This window comes from Salmo salar, chromosome ssa06 (genome assembly GCF_905237065.1).
Source record: "Salmo salar chromosome ssa06, Ssal_v3.1, whole genome shotgun sequence".
Taxonomy (NCBI): domain Eukaryota; kingdom Metazoa; phylum Chordata; class Actinopteri; order Salmoniformes; family Salmonidae; genus Salmo; species Salmo salar.
Genome location: NC_059447.1, coordinates 34,715,453 through 34,742,620, shown reverse-complemented (window position 1 = coordinate 34,742,620; position 27,168 = coordinate 34,715,453). Strand labels below are relative to the sequence as shown.

Sequence of the window (27,168 nt, the reverse complement as noted above, 5' to 3'; positions counted from 1 at the left end):
ACTCATCATAAACGTTGATAAAATATTAAACTGTTATTCAAAGAATTATAGATAAACATCTCCTGAATGCAACCGCTGTGACAGATTTCAAAAAAGCTTCACGGGGAAAGCACACTTTGCAATAATCTGAGTACGGCGCTCAGAAAAATACATCATACAATACAGATACCCGCCATTTTGGAGTCATCTAAAATCATAAATAGCATTATAAATATTCACTTACCTTTGATGATCTTCATCAGAAGGCACTTCCAGGAATGCCAGGTCCGCAATAAATGTTGTTTTGTTCGATAAAGTCCATAATTTATGTCCAAATACTTCCTTGTTGTTTGTGCATTCAGTAAGCTACTCCAAATGTAGGAAGCGCGCCGAAAATTTCACGCTGAAAAGTCCAAAAAAGTTCTGTTTACGTTCGTTGAAACATGTCAAACGTTGTATAGCGTCAATCTTTAGGGCCTTTTTAACATAAAACTTCAATAATATTCCAACCGGACGATTCCAATGTCTTGAAAAACGTTATGGAACACAGCTACCTCATCACGTGAAAGCGCGCCAATGGACTCATGTCATTTTCTGAGTCACCAACTTCCCGGCCTTCTTGTTCACTCTCTGTTCACTGCAAAAGCCTGAAACAAGGTTCTAAAGACTGTTGACATCTAGTGGAAGCCTTAGGAAGTGCAAAATGAACCCTAAGTCACTGTGTGTTAGATAGGCAATGACTTGAAAAGACTACAAGCATCAGATTTCCCACTTCCTGGTTGGATTTTTCTCAGGTTTTTGCCTGCCATATGAGTTCTGTTATACTCATAGACATCATTCAAACAGTTTTAGAAACTTCAGTGTTTTCTATCCAAATATACTAATAATATGCAAATATTTGACTCTGGGCCCGAGTATTAGGCAGTTTACTCTGGGCTCGCTTTTCATCCGAAATCGAAAATACTGCCCCCTATACCTTGACAGGTTAATTGGCCATCCCGATTAATCAGTCGGCCTCTAGTTTGAAGCTGGTGTAGAAAAATGAAAGTAAAGACTCTCAAACTAAGCTTAAGAAATGGCTGCAATATTCGTCAGGGAGAAATCCAAACCAGTCTAATTGGAATTAATGGCTGAGGCATAATCCAGATTTTACTTATGCAGGAAAATTAAAGTAATGCATGTGATATATCAGAAATTGTGTAATCCAATTATTGTCAACCTAAAATATTGTGATATAATTATAAATACAGTTTAAAGGTTTATACCAATTTCCTGTATAAATATCCTCTAAAATATATGTATGTTTTCATGGGAAGTTGAGTGCCATTATATGATATAATAGCAGTACTTGTTGTATTTCCAACTTGTCTAAATCCTATCATCAACTGATTTCAGCCAATGTATGGCTGTGGATTGACTGCATTGATCGAATGGAATATTGGCAGTTAATAAAAAAAATTATCTATGGAAACATTCTTCTAAAACTGGCTGGCTTGCTAGCTATAACAAACATACAGGGCAGATAAATTCTTCAAATTCATTATTTTCTATCAGGGATGGGCACCATGGGGTGTAGATAAAATCTTGCTGTTTTAGAGCTAGTTTACTGCAATTTTTTTTTTTATGTGCCATGGGGTGGGGAGAAGATTTTCCAGTTTTAGAACAAATTTCATGCAATCTTTTTTAGTTTTAGAGTTAATTACGTGCAATTCTACACATTTTGCCATTAGGTGGAGAGCGATGTTTACAGTTTTTCATATAATATCTGTGAGACTGACGAACAAAATCAATGGGGGCCCCCGGGCTCCAATTCGGCCTTGATTACTGTAAGTTTGGATAACTGGCTGCTAGACTAATTTACCAATCTAAAAAATGTTAGCTGACATGGGCTAATTTGACTGACATAAGATGAAAACAGTTGATGCACAACAAAATTTTGAAATTGCGCCTTGTTTATTCTGCTTCGCAATAGTAAGTTGTGACCCCGACTGAGTCGCCCGTCGCCCCCCCCCCCACACACACACACACACACACACACACACACACAACAAAAAAATTATATCCGAGGGCCTTCAAAAAGGGGGGCTGGCTGCGGCCACCAGTTTCCCAGCCCTGTTTTACATCATCTTATCACAGCATTGGCAAACCATAATTGACCAACTCCCTGACCAAAATGGCTGACCTTTATCCAGTCATAAAAATATTAATATCAATTCTAGTATTCTAATTCCTATTTCTGTGTTTTTCTGTGTTCTAAATGTGAAAGTATTCTGCGCTAAAGTGTATATGTTTATGTATTTCACATTTTGAAACTTCAGGGAGAATCACTCATGGAAACCGATAGATTAACACAGGGGCACAGGCATTTGTGGGGTGGACACAGGCCCACCCACTGGGGAGCCAGGCCCTGCTGGCCAATCCAAATTTCTGCAGGCCCACCCACCAATTTCTGGCTATGCCCTTGCTTTAACAAAAGGTACAAGATTTATGTCCATTCAGCAGTCATTGTAAGTATATCTGTTACATGAGTAGGTGAAATTGTAATTGTTTAGAAAAGATAGCTCATCCATCTGTCCATATTTTCTCTTCACAATGATAAGCAGCGTTAATCGTGTTGCTCTTAAAGTTTGAGGATTTTTGAAGTTCAAATTGCGAGCAGCAGCAGGGAATCTTATGGAATGCACTTTAAGAGAATACTCAATCAATAAAGTTTATAACAGCAATAACTCCCCTCTGTAGTGAGTGTAGTAATGGGATTAACAACCAGGAGTTAAAGCACACAGAGATGCATTCTGTTCTGTGAATTCCTTTATAGAGTAGCCTAATTTCTGAAAAGATATGGGGTTTAACCAGCTGTATATAGACACATTGGGTTTAACTGGGTGATCCTTTGGTCTGTCTTTTGCTGTCCTTTTAACTTCTCTTTGGTTTGGTTTTCCTTTATTGAATGGTGTGTGTATTAGTTTGTGTACTGGTCTTAGTTCATGACACACAGTAATAATGCCTGGCAGTGTCTCGTATTATTTGATTTCTCTCTTTTTTGGGGTATGAGGATTGCTCTTCTCTCTTCCCTCCATCCTTTGGTGCTCTGTCTCTCTATCCCTACACATATAACTTAGTGAGATTTTTTGGGAGAATGGTCACAGAATCGAATTGCTTTTTTTGAATGACGCACCTTGGTATTTGTTATTTTTGTTTTTGAAAAATAATTGTGGATTTTTGTTGTTGCTTATGTAGACGATGTCTCTCTCTTCCTTACACCATCTTTGTGTTTCCCTGTTTCTGTATGTGGACTGGCTCTGTATCTATCTATCTCTCTCTTTCTCACCTGCATCCCTCTCCTGAACTCCTTACCTGTCCCATCTGTCTCTGTATGTGTTTGATATGGGAGTGCTGCGATTGTTTTGATTGGTCTCTATGCTGCATCCGACGCTTGCTGATTGGCTGAATTACATTTTTTGGTTCTTTAGTCTCACTCTTGGTCATGTGATGCGCCCATATTTGGCTGCGTATAATTTCTGTCTTATAAAATTCTTAATTTTGTCCCAACAAATGTTTTTTGCACCCCTCTTTCTCTCCCCTTCCCCCTTATGTATTGATGTTGATTTCTTTTTAGGTTAACCCCAACAAGTTTGATTTAATTTGGGGGCGTTTTGGGTTACTTTGGTCCAGTTCTATTGGTACTGCTGTGGGCTTGTGTCCTAAGTTGAGGGGTGGGATGGGATGGATGGGGTTGAATGTTTATTATTAACCCATGCAGATGTGTTTCTCACTGGTCTCTGTTTGATTTGCATGTCTACCTCTCTGTGAGATTGATCAAATTGCATTACCTCCCCTGGCATTGACACACCACTAACTATACATAAGGAAATGCATCATTGCCCAGTTATCACACCCAAAATTTGAGGTTTATAAATGACCCGGATATGAATGCTGTGACATAAAAAGATTATCAGCATTAATCTGATTCATTAGGCTGATTTATTCGTTTTATTTTAGTGTCTTCACTCACAGAGACAATTATGTCAGCTAATTGAATCACTCAAGGCTGACCATCTCATTTGCAATGAAGGAAAATGAGGTAATTCTCATTTCCATTTGAATGAGGGCTGCAGTGATAGAGTATGACTAGTGGGGTGTTGAAGGTGGCTGAATCCATAATGGCCTTCTAAGTGGAACTTCGTCACATAGAACTCTCAAAGCTCTCCAATTGGCCAATAGGTCATTAGTAGCTCACAACAAAGTTTGACATGGCGCGACGGCACACTCAAACTGTGAAATTGCACGACACAACAGTCATTCTCATAAACCCCATCAAAGGAGATGGATAAAGATTAAGGGAGCCTAATATGGCCCTTTGAAGTTCAGTGAGGGGATTAGCCTAGCTAGCCGCCATCTTGATTCAACAGCCGGGCGCAGCACTAGACAGAAATACCCGTCTTTGTTCACACACCTGCATACTGCAAACACATATTATTATTCTCCTGCCACGTATCCCAGCTCTTCTCCTTATCTCTCCGTCTTCCTTTCTTCTCTTACCTATAAATCTCTGTCTTCCTCTCACCGCTGGGCTCAACCACTGGCCCTCCGTGTAGCTAGTTGTCTCCACAATGAATCATCGATTACACTCCTCTTGGGCAGAACACTTTAATTGCATGACTAAGATTCCCCCTAACAATCCTCCACCCACTCATGTACACACGCGCACACAAACACCGTAAGGGAGAGCAGAGACTACTTCATCATAACCGATGTTGTCAGCTGTCGGATAACTGGCTAGGGAGGAGGTAACGATGTGATGCATCAAACCCACCACCATATTGATGTGAATGATCCAGCGATGGTGAATGGGAGCAGACTGTAACTGTGGCCTCCCTGTATGTGTACACACAATCACCATTTTCTTGGCAAATGGTCTGATGATCTTAGACAGCAGGAGTGTTATTACCATTGTATTATTCACACATTCATAGTTAGATATGCTTTATTTTCTGAATTGCTATCACGTGTAAATGTCTAAAATTGGTCCACTTGTGTGATTGTCTTTTGTGTCAGAGTGTTTGTGTGTGTTTCCTGAATTGAATAGAACGTTGTGCTCACTGTCCCTCCTCCCACTCCCCAGGTTAACAATGCCACGGCCAGGGTGATGACCAATAAGAAGATGGTCAGCCCCTACCCCAACGGAGAGGCCCTTAGCACCCTGCCATATGGTAACCAGATGCAAACCACTCCATTAGCCTCATTATGATCCCTAACTAACTGTTAGTCAGCTGCCCATCTCCCTGTGGAACCCCTATCTATATGAAACCCTCCTGTTTCTGCCTCCTCTCTGCTTCTCAGCAGGATGGAAGCTAAGCCCAATGGTGCAGGCCATGTACGGACCAGAGCTCTATGCAGGTAAACCTCGTCTTCCTCTTAGATTGCATGCCCTTCATTTCACCCAAATCTGTCTTCATTTAAACATCCCTAATTCATAGCGCCCCCAGGCATTGGACGTTCATAGCCTCTCTCTCCTTCCCTCTCCCTCAGTTCCGGGGTTCCCCTACCCGTCTGCGGCAGCCTCCACGGCAGCTGCGTTCCGTGGTGCCCACCTTAGGGGCCGGGGAAGGCCAATGTACAGCGCGGTGCGTGCGGCGGTGCCGCAGCCTGCCCTCCCTGCCTACCCTGGGTAAGGGATTCAACTACAGAATCCATCCTCTGAACGGACACACTTAACATGACATTGATATACGTTCCTTCAGTAAATTCAGTAGTTTACTATAAATACCAATACATGTAATGTCATTAGTTTGGTAGTATAGACACAAACTCCCTCTGAGCAGAACAATAATTTGATCCTCTGCGTCACACTGCACACAAAGACCAGACACCTTTTCTTCCTATTTTTCTATGTTCCCGTAATTCCACTAGATTGACTCACAGAGAAACTGTACTGTGTTGCATGTTGCTGGGCTGTGCCAATTGGTTAATGGGGATGCAACTGCTGTGATATTCTGTATGTTTTTTTTTAAACTAGTACTGCAGGAAATGCCTCTTCTATATTTAATCCACTACTGCCTGACTTCAAACAAACGACTGGCTGACTTGTCCTCAGTCTGTCCAGGACCTTGTCAATGTAAATGGCCTCCATTCCCTCTCCCTGGGGGATGCTGATAGAGGATGGTACCCTATAATACAGTCATGTTTATAATACCACTTGGTTCAGCAGTAATGGAACAAATAAATGGTAGTCTATTTCCTCTGCATGCTGCATGTGTGTGAAATAACTGTTCTATCTCTCTCCTTGTGCGTTCACGTTTCCCCTCAATCATCTCCCTGTTTACTTTCCTCCACACTGGCTTTCATTCCTGCCACTCTGGTCTTGGACCATCTCACTACACACCGACCCTTCCATCTCTACTGCTCCTGTTCCTCCCATCTCACTGTACACACCTACCCTTCCATCTCTACTGCTCCTGTTCCTCCCATCTCACTACACACCGACCCTTCCATCTCCACTGCTCCTGTTCCTCCCATCTCACTACACACCGACCCTTCCATCTCCACTGCTCCTGTTCCTCCCATCTCACTGTACACACCGACCCTTCCATCTCTACTGCTCCTGTTCCTCCCATCTCACTACACACCGACCCTTCCATCTCTACTGCTCCTGTTCCTCCCATCTCACTACACACCGACCCTTCCATCTCCACTGCTCCTGTTCCTCCCATCTCACTACACACCGACCCTTCCATCTCTACTGCTCCTGTTCCTCCCATCTCACTGTACACACCGACCCTTCCATCTCCACTGCTCCTGTTCCTCCCATCTCACTACACACCGACCCTTCCATCTCCACTGCTCCTGTTCCTCCCATCTCACTACACACCGACCCTTCCATCTCCACTGCTCCTGTTCCTCCCATCTCACTACACACCGACCCTTCCATCTCCACTGCTCCTGTTCCTCCCATCTCACTGTACACACCGACCCTTCCATCTCTACTGCTCCTGTTCCTCCCATCTCCTCTGTCTGCCATCTCCTCTGTCTGCCATCTCCTCTGTCTGCCATCCCCTCTGTCTGCCTTCCTCTCTGTCTGCCTTCTCCTCTGTCTGCCATCTCCTCTGTCTGCCATCTCCTCTGTCTGCCATCTCCTCTGTCTGCCTTCCTCTCTGTCTGCCATCTCCTCTGTCTGCCTTCTTCTCTGTCTGCCATCTCCTCTGTCTGCCTTCTTCTCTGTCTGCCATCTCCTCTGTCTGCCATCTCCTCTGTCTGCCTTCCTCTCTGTCTGCCATCTCCTCTGTCTGCCTTCCTCTCTGTCTGCCATCTCCTCTGTCTGCCTTCTTCTCTGTCTGCCATCTCCTCTGTCTGCCTTCCTCTCTGTCTGCCATCTCCTCTGTCTGCCTGTCTCTCTTAGCGTGGTGTATCAGGATGGTGGGTTTTATGGAGCTGCAGACTTATACGTAAGTAGATTCCCAGTCCTCACACTCCCTCACGACTCTCTCCTTTCTCTCTGTGCGTTTCTGCATGTGCATAATTAATTGCGCTGCACAGAGCTGCCCAAATGTGACTGAAAAAAACGACTGATTCATGCACACAGCTCCTATGTTGAATTATGCTAAGGGTTACGCTCTGTACTTTACCATTCCACCGCTGCCTGGGATCACACCTGTGGGTCTGAGTTTTCCCAGAAGACAGACTGTAACAGAGGGTGTTGTAGTCTGGCGTTGTAACGCGGGGTTCCAACATGGGTAGCCGGGCCGCTCTGTGTGCGTGTCTGTCAGGGCGCGTGTCTGTCAGGGCGCGTTTCTGTCAGGGCGCGTGTCTGTCAGTGTGGGCGTGTCTGTCAGGGCGCGTGCGTGTGTCCAGGTTGACAATGGCTGTTTCTGTTCTCTCTATAGAATAGTGTTTCAGGACTCTGTCATTAGTAGCAGATTGTCTCAGGTAGGGTCATTACCTCACACACTGTTTTATTATCCCTCTGGTGATTAGGATCTTTTGATGTTGTTTTGTTTTGAAACGGTAACTTGCTTTTCATTTTCCTACTAACTCACTGACATCTGCGCAGGTGGATTGTGGGGAAGGGGTTTGTTACTAAGCTACTAAACAGCGTGTGTGTTTTGCCAGTTTGTTCAAAGAGAACCTGGTCTCTGAAAGGTAGACTGCTGGCAGTGATAACATGAAAGGAGGCAGTTGTATTTGTCTTTAAGTCACTGGCAGAGAGCCTCTTATTTCATACGAACACCAATGTTCCCAGCACCATTTCTTATGATTGTAAGTTACCACATCCATTATGCTGAGTAACATCCATAGCTGGAACAGGTACAGAGATGAGCTGGAAGATACTCTCTGTGTAGCAGCAGTGCCCTGTGGGGCTGAAATGAAAGACGAGGAGAACACGGTTTCCTATTACTAAAGCCTGTCCCCAACCCCTTCCCGGTCTCGACTCTGTCTGGAGCTACAATTACTGAAGCATGCTGATCCACGTCTGCATGCACTACAGATATAGGCCTACCCTTTCTCTCTCCCCTTACCTCCTCTCACAGCCCCCCTCCCTCTGGCCTGTCACTAGTCGTACTGCAGGTTTCCAGGGGAATGCTGTGGGTTGTGTTCTGTATGATTAGGTCCAAATGCAGTGGTGTGTTCAAATAGATTTGCATTGAATTGGGGCATGCATGCAGTCTCAATGCCAGGAGGTGACACTGTGAGTGTGTTTGAGTGTGGCATCTCTATTTCCCCCCTCTTTCTTTGTCTGATATGCATATGAGAGATCACAACGATAATATGGATGGTTCGTGTAAATGTTACTTATCTTTCTCTATAATTCTGAATCTTTGATATGCTGCATTATTGACGATTGTCAACACCCTCCAGTGTAATTATTATGATTTTTTTTTTAACATTTGTTAATACTTCAATCTTTAACCACAAATGTTCTAAACTTGGTTGTTGTACTGTGTGATTCTTTAACTCACTCTGCACTTACACAACTCTGCCTCAGTAATGATCCTGTCTACCTCAGCTGTACCATGGTGACAACCTCCATTTGTCCCTCTGTCTCCCAGGGAGGCTATCCTGCCGCTGCCTATCGCTTTGCTCAGCCTACTGCTGTAACCGGGGCAACTGCTGCCGCCGCAGCTGCTGCTTACAGTGACAGGTAAGAATAAGGAGGATCGTCTGAGGACTCGCATCCAAAAGCAGCAGTCTCGAAATGCAATAATGTGGCTGACGCACAATAACATGCTAGGCTATGACTCACAGTAGAAATGATTTAGTTGGGTTTTTTTTGGTGGGTTTTTATGATACACTTGATCTTACAAATCTTATGTTATGTGATTTGTAATAACTCAGCCTATTTATGAGTCAGTGCAAGGTGTGTGTTATATTCTCACTGTAACTATGTGCAGCTGAAATCCATATGTGTTGGTATTCCTCTGGGACAGTTATGGGCGAGTGTACACTACAGATCCCTACCACGCTCTAGGTCCTGCTGCAGCTGCCTATGGAGTCGGTGCCATGGTAAGAGCCCCCCAGCCGCAACACTACAACAACAGGCTGGAAACTGAGTTATCTTCACTTTATGTAAATGTGGTTATTTACTTCTCGCACGTCTTTTTCACTGCTGTCTGTTTAAAAACAGCTGCATCCTCCTTTCCTTATTTCTAATTTCTCTTTATCTCTCACCTCCAGGCTAGTTTATATCGGGCTGGATACAGTAGGTTTGCTCCGTACTAAACAGCACTCGCACCATGGAATTCCACATTTCTGAACCTCTTCATTTGGAAAGAGCTCCCCTCCATTTTCTACGGGTGGTAGTATTAACCCATGTGTTTTGGAAAAAGGTCATCCACTCAAGATAAACTCAACTGTAACTCGGCTTGCTTCAACTGTCACACTCAGTGACATAGTGATGGACGAATGAAAACTGCCTGTGAATTTCAAGACTGGCAACAATAATTGAAGACAACTGTAGGAAGAACAAGAATTGTTACATAAAAAAAAACACTATTGGACATGGATGGAGAAATTGCTGCCCACCAGTAACTTTTTACACTACATCACTACAAACCTTTTCTCCTAATAGTCTGTGGTAATAATACTCAAATGTAAAATGCACACATATGTACACAGCTCAATGTGTTAGTACGACCTAAAAGTAGGCCATCACTAGCCTGAAATCTTAGGTCCTTTATATGAAACACTACATTGACAAAAACCTGCCCAGTGGTGGACTCCCATCAGTTAAACAATGAACACATCCAAGTTGTTTTTTAAAAGAACCTGTTCAACAAAAAGGTGAATGGCATGAAGAGACGCAAAAGTAGCAAAAAGTCCATAATCTGAACCACAAAAGCTGAGCGACGACGCAGTTAAATCTCGGTAACAGCTGTTGCTCGGGGAAATGATTAGAGAAATCCAAACAGTCTACCGTTACACCACCAACCCAACTGTAAAAGACAAAAAAACGATAAATGGTGTGAAAATGACAAGGAAAAATAAACAAAATGACTTGTTTTTGTTCTGCATTACCTCAGTTTTTCTTTTCTATAATTGTCTATGAAAAAGCGTTGCTTAAAATTATTATATGATGTGGATGCAGTGAAATGACATCCACTATCATCATCATTTTCACATTTTCCAGTTGATTAATGCTGTTATTGCTGGTCTATAAGTATTATGATTATGATTCTTACTGTAGTTGAAACTATAATGACACAAGTCTTTTGATCTGTATCATGTATCCTTACTATTATATACCTACATTGTCTTGATTTTTCCTTTTGAGAATATTGTACAACTCATTCCTGCTCAACACAACTCCTTATACATGTTGTCTTTACTAGACTATATGACATTCCAGGTGTAGCATCAACATAGTGACTGAAAGGGGTAAAAACATTGAAAGTGTCTGGGGCATAGCTAACATGCTGTAGAAACCAGTCATGCAAGCTGGACCCAGCTATTCACAGATAGGAATGGAATTCTTAGGGGTTTGAGGGAACAAACCAGATGGTAGGAAACATATGAGAGTTACAAACACTGCAAGTTGATGTTACTTTTGTTTTCACCATTTTTAATATATATTTTTTGTCAAATTGACACAAATACAGACACGCGAGAAGTGACCGTAATGTTCACCCAATGCAATCTTCCTCCCTCCTAAGTCTTTGGGAATGTTCTAGTCCAGTATGTATTAAAGTCACTGCCTCAATGCTACTTTAAGGTACAGGAAGTGACCAACAAAAATATATAAATAGTCTTTGACCTATTATGTATCTCCATATACTCTGAATATGTTATTGCTATTGTTTGTCTTTTGGTTCCAAAGATTCTCTAAAAGCACATTTGTTGGTCAAGTGTACACATTTATTATACTTTTTCTGATTGTTCTTGCTGTTATTTTAGCTCTTCTTCTATTTTATGGTGGGTTCAAAGTGCTCCCTTTCAGTTTGCTGATGGTGGTGTTTTAAAAGCACCATGTCCTGGGAAGTGTCATCTGAGAAGTGGAGAGGGAAGATAGGGGCAAACATGAATTTACATAATTTTATAGCAACAGATTTAATAGACTTAAAATCCCCAAAATACATTTGGGAACTGGCACAGCTGGTCTTTTAAAATGGGGCTGCTGAATGTGACGAGGGGTTTGGATGAAGTGGTCCCAGGCAGATAAGTCAGTGTAAAATGTTGGGTTAAATATAACATTTAGGAGTCCACAGTAGACTTGAGTGGGGAATTTGGCATTTTGATACAGAATAGATGTCAGACTAGAGTGAGTGTGATGGTGAAACAAAGCCTTCTATTCCACACCATTTTAAAGAGCCCCCACATGCCTCCTTTTTCCATTTGGGAGTGAGTGTGTAGTTCAGGGACAGTTGTAGGGTGGAGGACCCCAGGTAGAGAGCTGAGCCATAAACCACCTATTGACATGATGATTACCATATTACTAGCTGTTTTATCAGGGCCGGAGGGATGCATACAGCTGCATTAGTTATTCTGTTGAGTATTTATGCCATGATATCATGACAATAAGAATTTTGAACTTCTCTTAAAAAGTATTAAAAGTATCAGTATGCATGTTTTTGTGAGAAGGACAGGGTCAAAAGTCATTTCATTTGTTGCATGAATCAAAACAATTTCTATGGAAAGGAGGTTATGTGAAATATGAAGGCTGGATTGAGAGGGGTTTCAACATAGTCCACTTGAGTTTGTTTCTAGTTGGGGGGAATAATGATATGTAAAATACTGCTTGTTTTGTTAAGTTTATGCCTGGGTTATCTATGTTCTTCTGTGGTCATGGTATCATTTGAATTACCAGTTATATCTCTTATTTCAATTTTAATTTGGAATGTTGAACCCCTGCAGTTTTTCTTTTGAAGTATGTTAAGTAATCCAATGATGATGTTCCACCATGCACACAGCAGTCCAGCACCGACTGAACTAATGTTGTTTCCAATGCCTTGCATTGTAGCACAAGACTGCTCTATGGCACAGCAACTGACCATCCCTCCATAACCTTCCACTTGTTACCCAGCAGTGGAGACTCCCATGTGCCCTCTCACGGCTGCTGAGATCACCTTAGACCCAGCTGTGTGTCTGACTTACCCCTCCCTGCACTGTGCTGAAGTCAACCTAGTGGGAGTTGTTGGACAGAGATTTCATATGAGTTGGAATTGCATGTGACTTTTTTGTTTTCACATGTGCATTGCTAAGCTCATTGATCCAAGTGATATTGTTTTTATTTTCTTCAAGTGACTTGTGTATTTCTCTTCATTTTTGCCATCTTCATGTTTGCCTTCTATTTTCTGTCATTGTTATTGAATGTACATAATAAACGGTTTGGTTTTTATACTCTTCTTTTCTCAACTCCTTATTTGGGTAAAATGTTTGGTAGATTTTGTTGCCATGGATTATTTTTATGTAATCATAGGGTATGTCTTGGCCACACAGGTCATACCTATTGTTCACTAGTAGTAGAGCTGGTGGCAACTATGCCAACTTGAACTCTAAAGTAGCCAATTTTCTCTAACCAATCTCTCATTGTGTCTAAAGTTAATGAATGTGAATCTCTGGGTTGAGCTTGGAGGAAATCTCATATCCCTGTTAATTGCGCTAATGCACAAGAGGCTAATTGCCAATTTGATGACATGCACTTCCAGATTATTGAAGTAGGACTAATTGAAAGGATTACATTGAGGGCTGTTTGATCAGTGAAACAATAAAGCACATGGATCCAGTGAATTATTGAGGTGTTGACCCGACTGACTCGCCCACTATGAGATGACCATGATGGCTATAGGCAGGCAGAGTAGAAAGTTATATTGCTCTCATGTCATTCCTAGAGCACTACAGCTCTATCATTCATATCAGTAAACTGCTATTTGCATGGGGAAATTACATGATGGGATGCATTTGTTTACATTTGGTGGCTCAATAATGGTATGAACATTGAGGTAAGTTGAATCCCACCAACAATAATTCACATCTTGTACAGTGTCACCTAGTGGTTAAAACAGTACTACCACTCAGTCTAGCTTGTGCTTTTTGTGTGTGAATGAATCAGCCCTCTGCTGTTAGAAATGACTGACAAATATACCTTTTAACATTCCATTTTAATAACACTTTTTCAAATGGCACAATATGCATAGCATAACATTGATTTAAACATGTATTTATAAAGTGGGATGTAAAAAACAAAAAAAATGGCATGCACCTTTACATAAGATGTTAAGACATGATGACAAGGTTCTACTTTATTGCTGCCAGGTCATTTCTCTCCTCTCCTTCACACATGCCTGGCGCTGCCCCTGCCCATCCCTGCAGTTTGGCACCCTGATACAGGCAGATTCACGCCTCCTCCTGCCTGAGACTATTACACACTGTCTCTGGTGTTTTCAAGTAGCATGTTGCAAAAACACTCTTGTCACATTAGCTCAGATTCAGTAAGCTCATTCTATCTGGATCCAGCCTGAGTAAAGAAAAATGAAATGAATCAATTGAGCCTTAGTCCCATAATTATGGAAATCATGTTGCAATGCAGGTTCTATTCAAGAAATATACATTTGTAGCTGAACTTCCAAAACATTTCTGGGTCATGTGAGAAGTGCATGTATAAATCAAATCAAATTGTATTGTATTAGTCACATACACATATTTAGCAGATGCTATTGCGGGTGTAACGTTTTTTAAAAATGTTTGTCTTTGTGTGTGGGTGTGTATACATTGAAAGCAATGTGATCTTAATCAGACAGGCTGTGTCCGTAGTATACATCATAGGGCTCGCTGATGTTGGTGGTCTGAGGACGAGGGATGGAGTAATCTTTGTCAGGATCTATTTCCTGAAACACAAACGTAGTGAAACGTTAAAACATTAGTGCAGTAAATAATGGCAATTAGTTGTTCAGCATTACATATACATTGCGTGTAATGGCAAGGGTCATATTATTTTGTAAGATGTTATTTATCTTTTATGAACAATAGAAGACATAAACATTCAAATGACAACATCATACAAACATCAACTACATCACACCTGTCCAGATCCACTAGCACACACCCCCATCACTCTCCTCCACATGGCCTGAAACTGCACCATTTTGTTTCTCTCCGTAGCCCACGCTCTTTCAACATTGAAATAAAAATCTAATGATTTATTATTTCAATGTTGAAAGCGAATTGATTGATTTCCACATTTTTAGTATACGTTTTTTCAAGATGAGTGATGAGAAGAGAATTGTCCATGGAAAACAGAAAGGAAAATGCCGCAGACTGCTGCTCATACTCCCAGGTGATATTTATTCATAACAACATTTCAACCCTTAACTTTTCATCAGGCATCCATGTAAAGTACGTGAATGTGCGTATGTTTTTCAGTTTTTGTAAGAGAATCATCCAAACCACCGGGTATCTCACTACACTCCCATGTGCCATGTCTTGAAATATGCAGACAGACTGATTAAAAGTAAATTTACATTGTAATACTTCTGACAGCCAACTTTCTAGCTCCACCCACAACTTCTGGACTTAATAGCATTCCCAGAAGTCATTGATTATTGAGTCTGTTAGTTTTACACTTAAGACATGACTCTACACTCGTGCTGTAGAATTTGTGAATTTTGTCTCTTGTAAAATACAATTCTATACATTATCTGATTAAGCATATATTTTTGTTAGTTATTCTTTGTTATAACATGCTGATTCTCATTCCTACCCAGTAAACCCAGAGCCATTTTGAAGCCTACTCACTGTCATTGAGAATCCAGACTCATATGGTGATGGGAAAATGGGGTCTTGTTTTCTGCCTGGGGAAGAGAACACGATACAATGACTCAATTATCTGCAGATTCCATACAGTAAGTATTAAAGTGACAGATTGTGTAATTAACCTCATATGTCATATTTTATTCATTGGAGCTAGTCCATATATAATCTAGCTTCCATGCTAACTTATTAGTACTGTACCACCAGTACATTTTCTGTGTTTCTAATGTTATGTTGCTGATTAACAAAACGTAGACATGCAGTACAGTACATTTCCCTGCTTTACTCCTTTCCAGTGCTACTGTTTCTCACTTCTCCGTTCCTCACCGTCGTTCTCAAAGCTTCTGTTCTCCCTCCCTTCTTTCGGGCTCCCCAGCCCTGGCAGGTTGGCGTTGGGACTGGTCCATCCGCCAAAGTCTAGGGTGCCCTCCTTGGAGCTGGCCTCCCACCTGCAGAGGAGAACCACTTGGGCTAGTCCGTGGCCCAGCAGCAGGACCCAGCCGTTGGCCACCAGGGCTATACTCAGCACCGGGTCATCCCACTGCGGCCGCCGGCCCATCTCCATGTTACCCCGGGTCAGCAGGGCAATCCACACCACCCAGATGGCAGCAGACAGCAGCAGGGTGAGGCAGAGCAGCGTGGCCTGGACCTGGCTCTGTCGGTGGCTGCCCCTGCTGTAGCTGTAGGTGAGACAGGAGCGGCAGAGGCAGCACAGGGAGAGGACCAGGCCGGCGGCCAGCAGAACCAGCACGTAGATGAGCAACATGACAAACTCCCCCTGGAGGTACTGGCAGGGCTGGCCGTCCCGCAGCAGCACGATGATCAGCCACTCTGTAGCGATGACCACCTGGAGGGTGAAGAGGGCCAGGGCCACCCCAGCCTCCCCCCAGCCCCGGGCCACAGAGAAGCCCAGCAGGGCCAGGCAGCGCGCCAACAGGCAGGAGAAAGCCAGGGAGAACAGCACCCCGAACAGGAAGAGGCGCGTGGGGCATGTCTGGGTGGTGAGTCGGATGACGAAGGCAAAGGTCAGTGCGAAGACCCCCGCCGTGCTGAGCAGGAACAGAGCCATGGAGGCTACGCTCCCCCCGATGCCCCTGCGCTGGCGGGACGACACACACATCCACAGGGTCCAGAACAGCAGCCCCACCAGCAGCACTGAACTGACCACAAAACCCAGTGAGGCCAGGCTCTCCACCACGATACCCCACGCCGCCTGACGGTCACACAGGTAGGAGTACACTGGGTCCAGATCCGCCCCACACCCTAGGATTGCATCCTGGGAAGTAGAGTTTGAGGAAGAGTTGCGCTGGAGGAAGGAAGTGGTGCCTCGGTTGATAGTGGATTTTACAGTGGGATTGTTAGTGGTGGTATTGGGGATAGCCTTAGAGCTAGTGGCAGCACTGGGAGGGATGGTTTGGTTGAGGGTGCTGGCATTCAGTGTGGTCTGACATGTGCTGGGAAGTGGGACATTGAGTAGTAGGATGAGAAAAATAGATTTGTGTATCTGGAATGGAAAGACCATTCTTGTGTTTTGTTTTGTCTGCATGTTGTTGTCCTTCCTCTCTCTGGTTTTATGTTTTGATGGTCTACTCCCTGCTCAGATGGGCCTTTGCTACCTGGAAAAAGTAGCATACATGAGAGCATGTATTTTTAACTCTGAATATCTTTATTTATAGAGCATAGCAGTATTTAGGACAATCAAATCAATTAAGGTGCTTTTGAATAAAGATGCGAGAGAGAGAGAGAGGAGAGAGAGAGAGAGAGAGAGAGAGAGAGAGAGAGAGAGAGAGAGAGAGAGAGAGAGAGAGAGAGAGAGAGAGAGAGAGAGAGAGAGAGAGAGAGAGAGAGAGAGAGAGAGAGAGAGAGAGAGAGAGAGAGAGAGAGAGAGAGCGCAGCCAGAGGGAAGGGAGCAGACAGGCCACAGACATGCCAGGACAGGGAAATAACTTTGTGTACACGGTAAGAATAGAGGAATTAGGAGTGATTTCATTAGGAACAGGTTCTAGATACTCTACATCAGGGATGGACAACGTGGAGGGAGTCGGGGCCACAGAAAATCTGAACTCATCATGAGGGGTCACAGTTGCTCGCGGGTCTGCGTCCCCACATTGTTTTACAGATCATTTCCTGCAATTCTACACATTTTGCCATAGGGTGGAGAGAAATGTTTGCAGTTTTTAATATTATATCTGAGTGACTGACTAACATAATCATATCATAGTATTATACTGTATTTTATACAGGACAGTTTAGATAGCTGGCCGCAAAACTAACTTAGGGATCTAAAAACTGTTAGCTGACATGGGCTAATTGACTGACTATCAGTGCTTTATATGACAAGAGAATAACTGCTGATAACAACCACATTTCGAAATTGCACCTTGTATATTCCACTATTTTAACTCGCAGCAGTAAGTTGAAACCCCAACTGATTTCATAATAAATAATAAATAAATTGGGACGTCCCGTTGCCCATCCCTGCTCTCCCACAGAGGAAAAATGTAGACTACATAAACTCATAAAGCCGTGTGAAACCAGGAAAGAGGGCAATAGGGAGTGAGCGTGACAGCGAAATACAAATGCAAGGGGGGGTTGACACACTGAGATTGGAAGTGAGAAGTGGGAGAAAGAAGCCAGAGATATATACTCCTGATAGTTGATTGTCACTTCCTCTAGTTCATAACAGAGCCCTTGTTTCAGTGTCAGAGATTCAAATATGACATTTAATATGCTTATCGCTGGGCAAATATGGCCCTGGCCACTTTATTTAACCCTTAAGGATAACTCTGTTTTGCACCGAGGGCAGGAGATAAAACCTCTAAAAGTCACTAAAACATCTCTATCAAGTCTATCTTTACTGATTATTTCAGGAACATGTTCATGTGACTGGTCATTTGTTACATAACATAAACAAATATTTCATTAAATAATTGTTTTGAATGTTTTTGGGTTGATTGGGTTGTTGAATTGGTTGACAGTAACAACATTCTAAACTATAATGATTAATTGTCATCCAACAACAGGAGACATGAAGGCATCGCTGCTTCAACTGCTTACTTTTAATCTCGTGAGCAACATTTTTACTTTAAAACAACAAACTCTTCCTGTGGCAAAACAGGTGGCAAAAAAATTGGTAGGATATACCTCCATTCAAGCTACAACTTTCGAACTAACAAAGATTAGTAACATTGATTTACCCTTTATCCGGTAGCTTCAGTGCATCCACCTCTGTGCTTGGTAGTTATTTCTCTCCTACTTGTAGTTCCACTTGAGATTTGCAATAAACTCTCAGCTGATGCATCAGTAGACAGTCATCTATGTATGAACGTGCCTCCTAACTCAAGGATGTTTCCATATCTTTTACAGGCGGTGCAAGAGGGAGGGAGGGAGGGAGGGAGGGAGAGAGGGAGGGAGGGAGGGAGTAAATTATTTTGGAAACGAAAGATGAGGATTTTTTTTCACCTCAGCCACATTTACATCTACTGGTGAAGCGATAGGAGAGAAGTTTGGGCTGACCCACCCCTGACTTCCCCTCCTCTCGCTCTCTTTTTCTTAGTCTATCTCACAAAACAGCAAAGTATAGGTGGGGCTCAAATCCCTGGAGGCTATGGAACAGGCACTGACACACACACACACACACACACACACACACACACACACACACACACACACACACACACACACACACACACACACACACACACACACACACACACACACACACACACACACACAGTGTCAAGGAAATGCTAAAGTTGAATATCTAGCTATGAGAGTTGACCACATAATTGGAAATGATATGCATAGGCAAAGATCTGAATGCCAGGTCGTCATAAATAATCACACTGCTGGTTGCTATGTTACAGAGAGAAGTTAGAGGTGAGGGGAAGGGTTTCCACTAGTTATTACAACCACAAACTCAAAATGGGCTATTCACTCAAACAAAAATGTGCTTTTTGGTTTAAATTTAAGGTTACGTTTAGACATAAGTGTGGTTAGGATTAAGCTCAGGTTTAAAATCTCGTTTTTGTAGAAATAGACATGGTTTATTACTTTGTGGCTGTAGTAACTAGTGACGACCGAGGAGGAGGAAGGAGGAGGCTGAATAACACAACTGACTCATCTAACTGTCCCTGAGACTAACAGTAACCACTTAGACATAACCTCACAACACTGATAGCCCTCAGGTGGTGTATGTCAGGGAGGGAGAATACCTTCCAATGGGTCTCTGTATGAACAAGCCCGTGCTGAGCTCCTGGGTTCAAGTATGTACAGGCAAGGACGTTCTGTAAGGTGTGTGTAAACGGAGCAGAGGGGATAAACACGGAAGCTTTCATAGAGACAGACACAAAGGCCGGGATACTTTGTCTGTTCACAGTATAGGATTTCCATAAGCATCAGGGACCTAGGAGAAGAATTTACAGTACCAGTAGACTATCAAGAGTTACTAAATAAATATTAAAGCACAGACACAGACTGACTTACGACCACAGGGCATCAACCAAAACAATGTAGTAACACAAAATGTAAATGTAAATGGCAAAGACGTTTTGAGAAAGATATTTGGGGGACTGTGAAATAAAGGAGTTGATTTCGCCATCCTTTCATGTGCTAAGGGATGTAACACCCAGGACATTGTCTGGAATATTCCAAGAGTGGCATACTGTATTATTATTACTCAATATTTGTGGTTGGTATGTCATGGAAATGAGACATTGTTGTGTAAGACACTGGTGACAGTTGGATGTGTCTCTGAGATAAGGACATGTACATGTTTGGGAAAAACCTACCATAGTAACTGGTTGTGAGAAATATATACAGTACCAGTCAAAAGTTTGGACACGCCTACTCATTCAAGGGTTTTTCTTTATTTTTACTATTTTCTACATTGTAGAATAATAGTGAAGATGTCAAAACTATGAAATAACACATGGAATCATGTAGTAACAAAAAAGTGTTAAACAAATCAAAATATATTTTAGATTCTTCAAAGTAACCACCCTTTGCCTTGATGACAGCTTTGCACACTCTTGGCATTCTCTTAACCAGCTTCATGAGGAATGCTTTTCCAACAGTCTTGAAGGAGTTCCCACATATGCTGAGCACTTGTTGGCTGCTTTTCCTTCACTCTGCGGTCCAACTCATCCAAAGCCATCTCAATTGGGGTTGAGGTTGGGTGATTGTGGAGGCCAGGTCATCTGATGCAGCACTCCATCCCTCTCCTTTGTTAAATAGCCCTTACTCAGCCTGGAGGTGTGTTTGGGGTCATTGTCCTGTTTAAAAACAAATGATAGTCCCACTAAGCGCAAACCAGATGGGATGGCGTTTCGTTTCGCTGGTTAAGTGTGCCTTGAATTCTAAATAAATCACAGACAGTGTCACCAGCAAAGCACCACCACACCTCCACCTCCATGCTTCACGGTAGGAACCACACACGCGGAAATCATCCGTTCACCTACTCTGCATCTCACAGAGACATAGCGGTTAGAACCAAAAATCTCAAATTTGGACTCATCAGACCAAAGGACAGATTTCCACCGGTCTAATATCCATTGCTCATGTTTCTTGGCCCAAGCAAGTCTCTTCTTATTATTGGTGTCCTTTAGTAGTGGTTTCTTTGCAGCAATTTGACCATGAAGGCATGATTCATGCAGTCTCCTCTGAACAGTTGATGTTGAGATGTGTCTGTTACTTGAACTCTGTGAAGCATTTATTTGGGCTGCAATCTGAGGTGCCGTTAACTGTAATTAATTTAACCTCTGCAGCAGAGGAAACTCTGGGTCTTCCTTTCCTGTGGCAGTCCTCATGAGAGCCAGTTTCATCATAGCACTTAATGTTTTTTGCAACTGCACTTGAAGAAACATTCGAAGTTCTTGACATTTTCCATATTGACTGACCTTCATGTCTTAAAGTAATGATGGACTGTCGTTTCTCTTTCCTTATTTGAGCTGTTCTTGCCATAATATGGACTTGGTCTTTTACCAAATAGGGCTATCTTCTGTATACCACCCCTACCTTGTCACAACACAACTGATTGGCTCGAACGCATTAAGAAGGAAAGAAATTCCACAAATTAGGCACACCAGTTAATTGAAATGCATTCCAGGTGACTACCTCATGAAGCTGGTTGAGAGAATGCAAAGAGTGTGCAAAGCTGTCATCAAGGCAAAGGGAGGTTACTTTGAGAATCTCAAATAGAAAATAGATTTTGATTTGTTTAACACTTTTTTAGTTACTACATGATTCCATATGTGTTATTTCATCGTATTGATGTCTTCACTATTTTTCTACAATGTAGAACATAGTAAAAATAAAGGAAAATCCTTGAATGAGTAGGTGTGTCCAAACATTTGATTGGTACTGTACAAATGTTGTTAAAGTTTCAAACTACAGTCTGCTATGGTGGAGCAATGTAGAAAAAATATGGTTGAATTATATGCTTATGAATGTTCATTGCTGTTCTTAATGAACGATCTTTAAAAGAATGTCTGTTATTTGTGAAAAGTATAACATACTCAGATTTTCATTTTATACCCTATCATGGAAGGGGTTGTATTTTCTCATATTCTCTCAGAGATGACAGAAGAGCAAAGGACAACATGAGTATTGAAAATAAAAACTTTAATGTATCTATCAGGACATACAATCACATATACACATTCCGTCATATAAATGTGTTTGTGTGTGTAACACATCAATATATTTATATTTTGTTTGGTGGCATAGCGTGCACTAAGAAGGGGGCAGTGTGGTAGCACCACAGGGATAACAGGGAATGTCTTCACCATAATGATCTATGACAAAGCATCACACACCCTCCTCCCTGGTCTCATCCCTTTCGTTTCCTGTGTGTTCACAGTAGCACGCCTTATCAACAACAAGTAAAAAACACAATGCAAAAAAAAGAGATTGGGGTAAAAAGGGAGGGTAACGAAGGTGGAGGTTGCATTGGAAACAGAGACATATTTACATTTCTGTAGTAGACTATAAGCAAGTACAAGCTAGTCATAGCTAGTCTTTTGCTTGCGTCCATTGATGTGGTTGATGGTTCACAGAGGAATTGGGGGACTAAAGGGATCTGAGTGATTATAAAAGGACAGAGGGAAGGGGGAGCCGAGGTAGGCTATTGTAGAGAGGAGGGGTGGGGGTGGTCTTGTTGTGTCACATCAAGTATCTCTTATGTCCTGTATAAAATACAGTATAATACTATTATATGATAATAATAAAAATTAACAGTTCATTGTTCCGTCTGCCCACCATATGTGGTCTTTCAGGCTGCAGTGCCTGACCACAACAGACTTAAGAACAGTGTGGAGTGACGAGACGACTTTAGGGGGATGGCCAGTCGCCTTATGGTGGCGCGCCAGACTAAGACAGAGGGAAGTGTCAAGAGTGGAGAGGTTAAGGGAAGGCAGGAGGCAGTAGTCTTAGATGATTCCATATTTGGCCAGATCACTGAGCTCCATGTCGCCGTAGGCCTCCCATGGGCAGACCACTGCTATGTCTAGACAGAATGAGAGAGGGATAAATAATTAGTATTGATTGTCCAGTTGATGAAAAGGGGCAAGGAACACTTGTTGGTTGTCTTGGTTGTCGATATACAGTGTCTTCAGAAGGTATTCCACATTTTGTTCTGTTACAGCCTGAATTGAACATGGATTAAAACACACAATACCCCATAATGTCAAAGTGGAATTATGTTTTTCAAAAAAAAATTACAAATGAATAAAAAATTCAAATCTGAAATGTCTTGAGTCAATACGTTTTCTTGGATGGACTCACTCTGTGTGCAATAATAGTGTTTAACATCATTTTTAAATGACTACCTCATCTCTGTACCCCACACATAAAATTATCTGTATGGTCCCTCAGTCGAACAGTGAATTTCAAACTTAGATTCAACTTCAAAGACCAGGGAGGTTTTCCGATTCCTCATCACAAAGGGCACCTATAAAATAATAAAAGCAGACATTGAGTATCCCTTTGAGCATGGTGAAGTTATTAATTTCCCTTTGGATGGTGTATCAATACACCTAGTCTTTACAAATATACAGGCGTCCTTCCTAACTCAGTTGCCGGATAGGAAGGAAACCGTTCAGGGATTTCACCATGAGGCCAATTGTGACTTTAAAACGGTTATAAAGTTTAATGGCTGTGATAGGAAAAAACTGAGGATGGATCAACAACATTGTAGTTACTCCACAATACTAACCTAATTGACAGAGTGAAAAGAAGGACCTCTGTACAGAATAAAAATATTACAAAACATGCATCCTGTTTGCAACAAGGCACTAAAGTAAAACTGCAAAAAATGTGGCAAAGCAGTTCACTTTTTGTCCTGATTACAAAGTGTTATGTCCAATACAACACATTACTGAGTATCACTCTCCATATTTTCAAGTATAGTGGTGGCTGCATCATGTTAGGGGTATGCTTGTAATCTTTAAGGACTGGGGAGTTTACAGGGTTAAAAGGAAACGTAATGGAGCTAAGCACAGGAAAAATCCTAGAGGAAAACCTGGTTCAGTCTGCTTCCACTAGACACTGGGAGATTAATTCACATTTCAGCAGGGCAATAACTTAAAACACAAGGCCAAATCTACACTGGAGTTGCTTACCAAGAAGACAGTGTATGTTCCTAAGTGTCCGAGTTATAGTTTGACATAAATCTGCTTGAAAATGTTTGTCTTGATCAGAGCTACATTTTTAAAATAATAATGGAAAAATATTGTGCAAAACTCTGAGACTTACCAAGAAAAACTCACAGCTGTTATCGCTGCCAAAGGTGATTTGAACATGTATTGACTCAAAAGACTGAAAACTTATGTACTTATACTTATTTTCATGACATTTGCAAAAATGTCTAGAAAGATGTTTTCTCTTTGTCTTTGTGGGGTATTGTGTGTAGATGTGTGTAGATGTGTGAGATATTTAATCCATTTTGAATTCAAGCTGTAACATAACTAAATGTGGGATAATTCAAGGGGTATGATACTTTCTGAAGGCACTGAAAGTAGAAATACAAATATATAGATGAACAAACATGACTACTGATGATTGCAGATGGAATATCAAAATTACCTGTGCCAAGACCCTCCATGCCAGGGATGTCATCACCAAATCTGCAATTGACAAGGAAACATGTTTGTATCTTACAGATTATAGAATTTGTTTGTCTGTATACAAACTAAGTGCTTGTTAGTGTGAATATGTGGAACGGTTGTGTGTGGTTTTTGTGTGTATCTGTGTGAATGTGTGATGACAGAGAGAGAGATTCTCACCCTTTCTGGCCAGGCTTGGGGGCCTTGCTCTTGAATGTACGGGTTTGCCTCTGCTTGAACTTGGGGGGTCCCTTCTTGGGGGTGGTGGGGCCAGCTGTTCCAGCGGGCGTTGCCAGGGCACTTCCTGCAGGGGGAGCTGTGTTCATTTCTGCTGAGGTCTGACACAGAGAGAGACAGAGATTGTTACAAGACTGTACATAATATAACATTTGAAATGTCTGTATTGTTTTTACATTTTTGGGAGTGTAATGATTACTCTTAATTTCTGATAGTTTTTTAAAATGTTAGTTTATTTCACTTGTTTTGGTAATGTAAACATGTTTCCCAAGCCAATGAATCCCATTAGAAAGAGAGGTAGTTAGCTGTTATAGTGTTGGCTAGAAAGTCTATAATTTCCCTATATCTTGTATTATCCTCACTCCCATTTTCTACGTCTATCTTGGCTAGTTTTACTTCACTTCAGGTCTGTCCACCCCCCCTCTTCTTCTCTACTGCTGTCTTTCTGCTAATCTCTAGCTCTCTGCCAGGCTCCCTCCAGCCACTTTACTGGTAATCAGGATAGATTAGGGGGATTTGGCTAAACAGCCAGATTATCTCTGATTCCATATAAAACCCAATTTGATGAATTGCCCTTCTTAAATCCCAGGAATGTCCTCTGAGTCACACGCAATTGCTTAGATCACGAAGGCAGGGGGGAAATCACCTCCTTCATTTCTCAGTCCCCATAATATATTTTTCAAAACATCTTTCCCATTTGGGTTGGTACATTGTCTTGACACTGGCCACTCTCCTTTCTTAGCATGGACATCTTCTTCTTTTTGGATGTCTGATTTTACATTATCAATTATTTTGACCTGACTAAAGTATTGAATTGACTAGCCCCCACTGAATTTATATACATGCATATAGCATTGTAACACTATTGTAAATTATATCTTCACTACTGTGCATCTGATTTTAGATCCCATTGGCCTTTGATGTCGTCAGTGAAAAAAAGGTTGATCCTTATGACTTAGTAAGGAAGTCGGGACGGACATCAATTAATGATGGTATTGAGACCGGCAGTGGCTGGCCTGCCAATCTCTTTAGTGGCTCAGGCACTATACTGGACAACTCTCTGTCCTTGTTCATGTTCTTCTTCATCCGTTTAAGCAGTATCCTCCTAATCTGTCTCCTGAGTACCCCCTTCCCCGTACCTGGGAGCTACATAATCCTGTTAATATAATGACGTGGATGGAACTCACTTTACCAGGACACAGTATGTAACTCAACAGATGCTGCACCTGCATGAGTTTACAGATCTGGCTCTCCCTATGCTGCTGCCTAATGCCCATCCAGAGTGGATAGAGATCTGTAAAGCTGTGCAAAAGCATCTGTTGTTGTGATTTCAGTCTCTGCTTCTAACAGGTAAGTCTTGCCTCTCTCTCTAGGAATGTGGTGTCTGCTCTCTCGCAGATATCTGCCTTCCACTGGAGGTTTTGGATGCACATTGAAAATCCTGTCATTGTTTTACAACTTTTTAGATGTTGCACTGCGGTTTTGAAAATTCCCCCTAAGGAGCAGAATTAACAGGTCAACTGTTTCTACAGTCACGTCATTTATCAATTGATTGGCACAAATGTTTTCCCACCTAGTTCCCACTGCGCTATTAGAAATAAAATCTCACTGTTCCAATATCAACACTGAGTGTGAAGCAATGCATTGGGCATGCCTTCTTAATGGTATTCTAGTATGGACATTGGAACTTGCTGCCAATGATTTTAGAGACAAGATGCACACGTTTGTAGCTATGTGGACTGCTGTCTACCACACAAATGGATTCCTCCAAGCACTGTGTCCATATTCCATTGTTTCACTCCCCAATCTGAATGTACACTCATTGCTATCGTGCTAGAATTCTCAATTGAGCAGTTGAGCTACACTTACAAATGCATGTACATTCTGCACCATGGCTACAGGTGTTAGATTTGCATGAGTCAATCAATCACAATCTTAGTTGTTCCTGCTTGATACTCTTAGAACTTTTACTTTATTCTTCCTTTACAAGTTATTTGTACTTATACTGTAGCACTAATGTATTAATCTATTTTAGCAATAAGTAATTAAGTAGTAGTAATGTATTATTTCTAAGGAATAATAAAGAAAAGTAGCAATAAGGAGTCCCCCCCCGTAACTGTTCCCAAGGTCGCTGCTGTAAATGAGATTGTGTTCTCAGTCAACCTACCTGGAAAATAAGGGTTAAATAAAAATAAATAAATACATAAAAAGTCTCTGCCTCACCTAATTTCACAAATGTTCCAAGAAGCTTCTGTCTCGAAATGAGAGCTACTGCTGCATGTCAGTCCAAGAGCAAAATGAATACAAGGAACCGGCCTTCATTTAAATACCCGATTCTTAATCCTGCAGTCTCCTGGTTTCCAGTCACATGTTCTCCAAAAAGGTCAGCCAGCTCCTTCACCACCCTCCCCCCACCTCCATTCCTGGACATCAGAGGAGGTGGGGGCATCAGTGAGTAAGGTCAATACGGTCGTTTTTAACTAACTTATCCAATTAAGCCTTGGCACGCCTGTGTCAGGCTTGTCAAAGGAGTCGACATTGTCTGTATGTGGTTGCGTTCCTGGTCCATGTGATGGGTCTTTAAAGAGTCTGCGTTGTCACTGATTGGTCTTTA

General features: G+C 42.0%; 3 protein-coding genes across 6 annotated transcripts in view; 1 reads left to right on the top strand and 2 right to left on the bottom strand.

Annotated features, from left to right (window-relative positions):
* The window catches only part of LOC106607090 (RNA binding protein fox-1 homolog 2), a 48,922-nt gene extending 36,117 nt beyond the window's left edge, over positions 1-12,805 (top strand). Inside the window, exons 7-13 of one of the 4 annotated variants that reach the window (XM_045720413.1) lie at positions 5,102-5,189; positions 5,323-5,376; positions 5,509-5,647; positions 7,376-7,421; positions 9,024-9,115; positions 9,402-9,540; positions 9,649-12,805. In XM_045720413.1, coding sequence (XP_045576369.1) covers positions 5,102-5,189; positions 5,323-5,376; positions 5,509-5,647; positions 7,376-7,421; positions 9,024-9,115; positions 9,402-9,540; positions 9,649-9,693 — 603 coding nt within the window. In that variant the 3' untranslated portion in view covers positions 9,694-12,805. Of the gene's footprint in view, positions 1-5,101; positions 5,190-5,319; positions 5,377-5,508; positions 5,648-7,375; positions 7,422-7,859; positions 7,903-9,023; positions 9,116-9,401; positions 9,541-9,648 lie in introns of all 4 variants that reach the window. The other 3 variants (XM_045720414.1, XM_045720415.1, XM_045720412.1) reach the window with 3 other exon arrangements.
* A 744-nt stretch (positions 12,806-13,549) lies between these two features.
* Positions 13,550-18,581, bottom strand: LOC106607099 (G-protein coupled receptor family C group 5 member D). The gene is made up of 4 exons (XM_014203698.2): positions 18,414-18,581; positions 15,544-16,832; positions 15,202-15,257; positions 13,550-14,294 (listed from the first exon to the last, which is right to left on the bottom strand). Exons 2-4 carry the CDS (start codon positions 16,760-16,762, stop codon positions 14,196-14,198), a joined length of 1,374 nt encoding a protein of 457 aa, XP_014059173.1. The 5' UTR covers positions 16,763-16,832; positions 18,414-18,581; the 3' UTR covers positions 13,550-14,195.
* A 3,239-nt stretch (positions 18,582-21,820) lies between these two features.
* On the bottom strand, positions 21,821-26,927 carry LOC106607098 (retinal cone rhodopsin-sensitive cGMP 3',5'-cyclic phosphodiesterase subunit gamma). Its single transcript, XM_014203697.2, has 4 exons — positions 26,778-26,927; positions 24,498-24,655; positions 24,298-24,338; positions 21,821-22,720 (listed from the first exon to the last, which is right to left on the bottom strand). Exons 2-4 carry the CDS (start codon positions 24,641-24,643, stop codon positions 22,644-22,646), a joined length of 264 nt encoding a protein of 87 aa, XP_014059172.1. The 5' UTR covers positions 24,644-24,655; positions 26,778-26,927; the 3' UTR covers positions 21,821-22,643.
* Between the last annotated feature and the right edge of the window lie 241 nt (positions 26,928-27,168).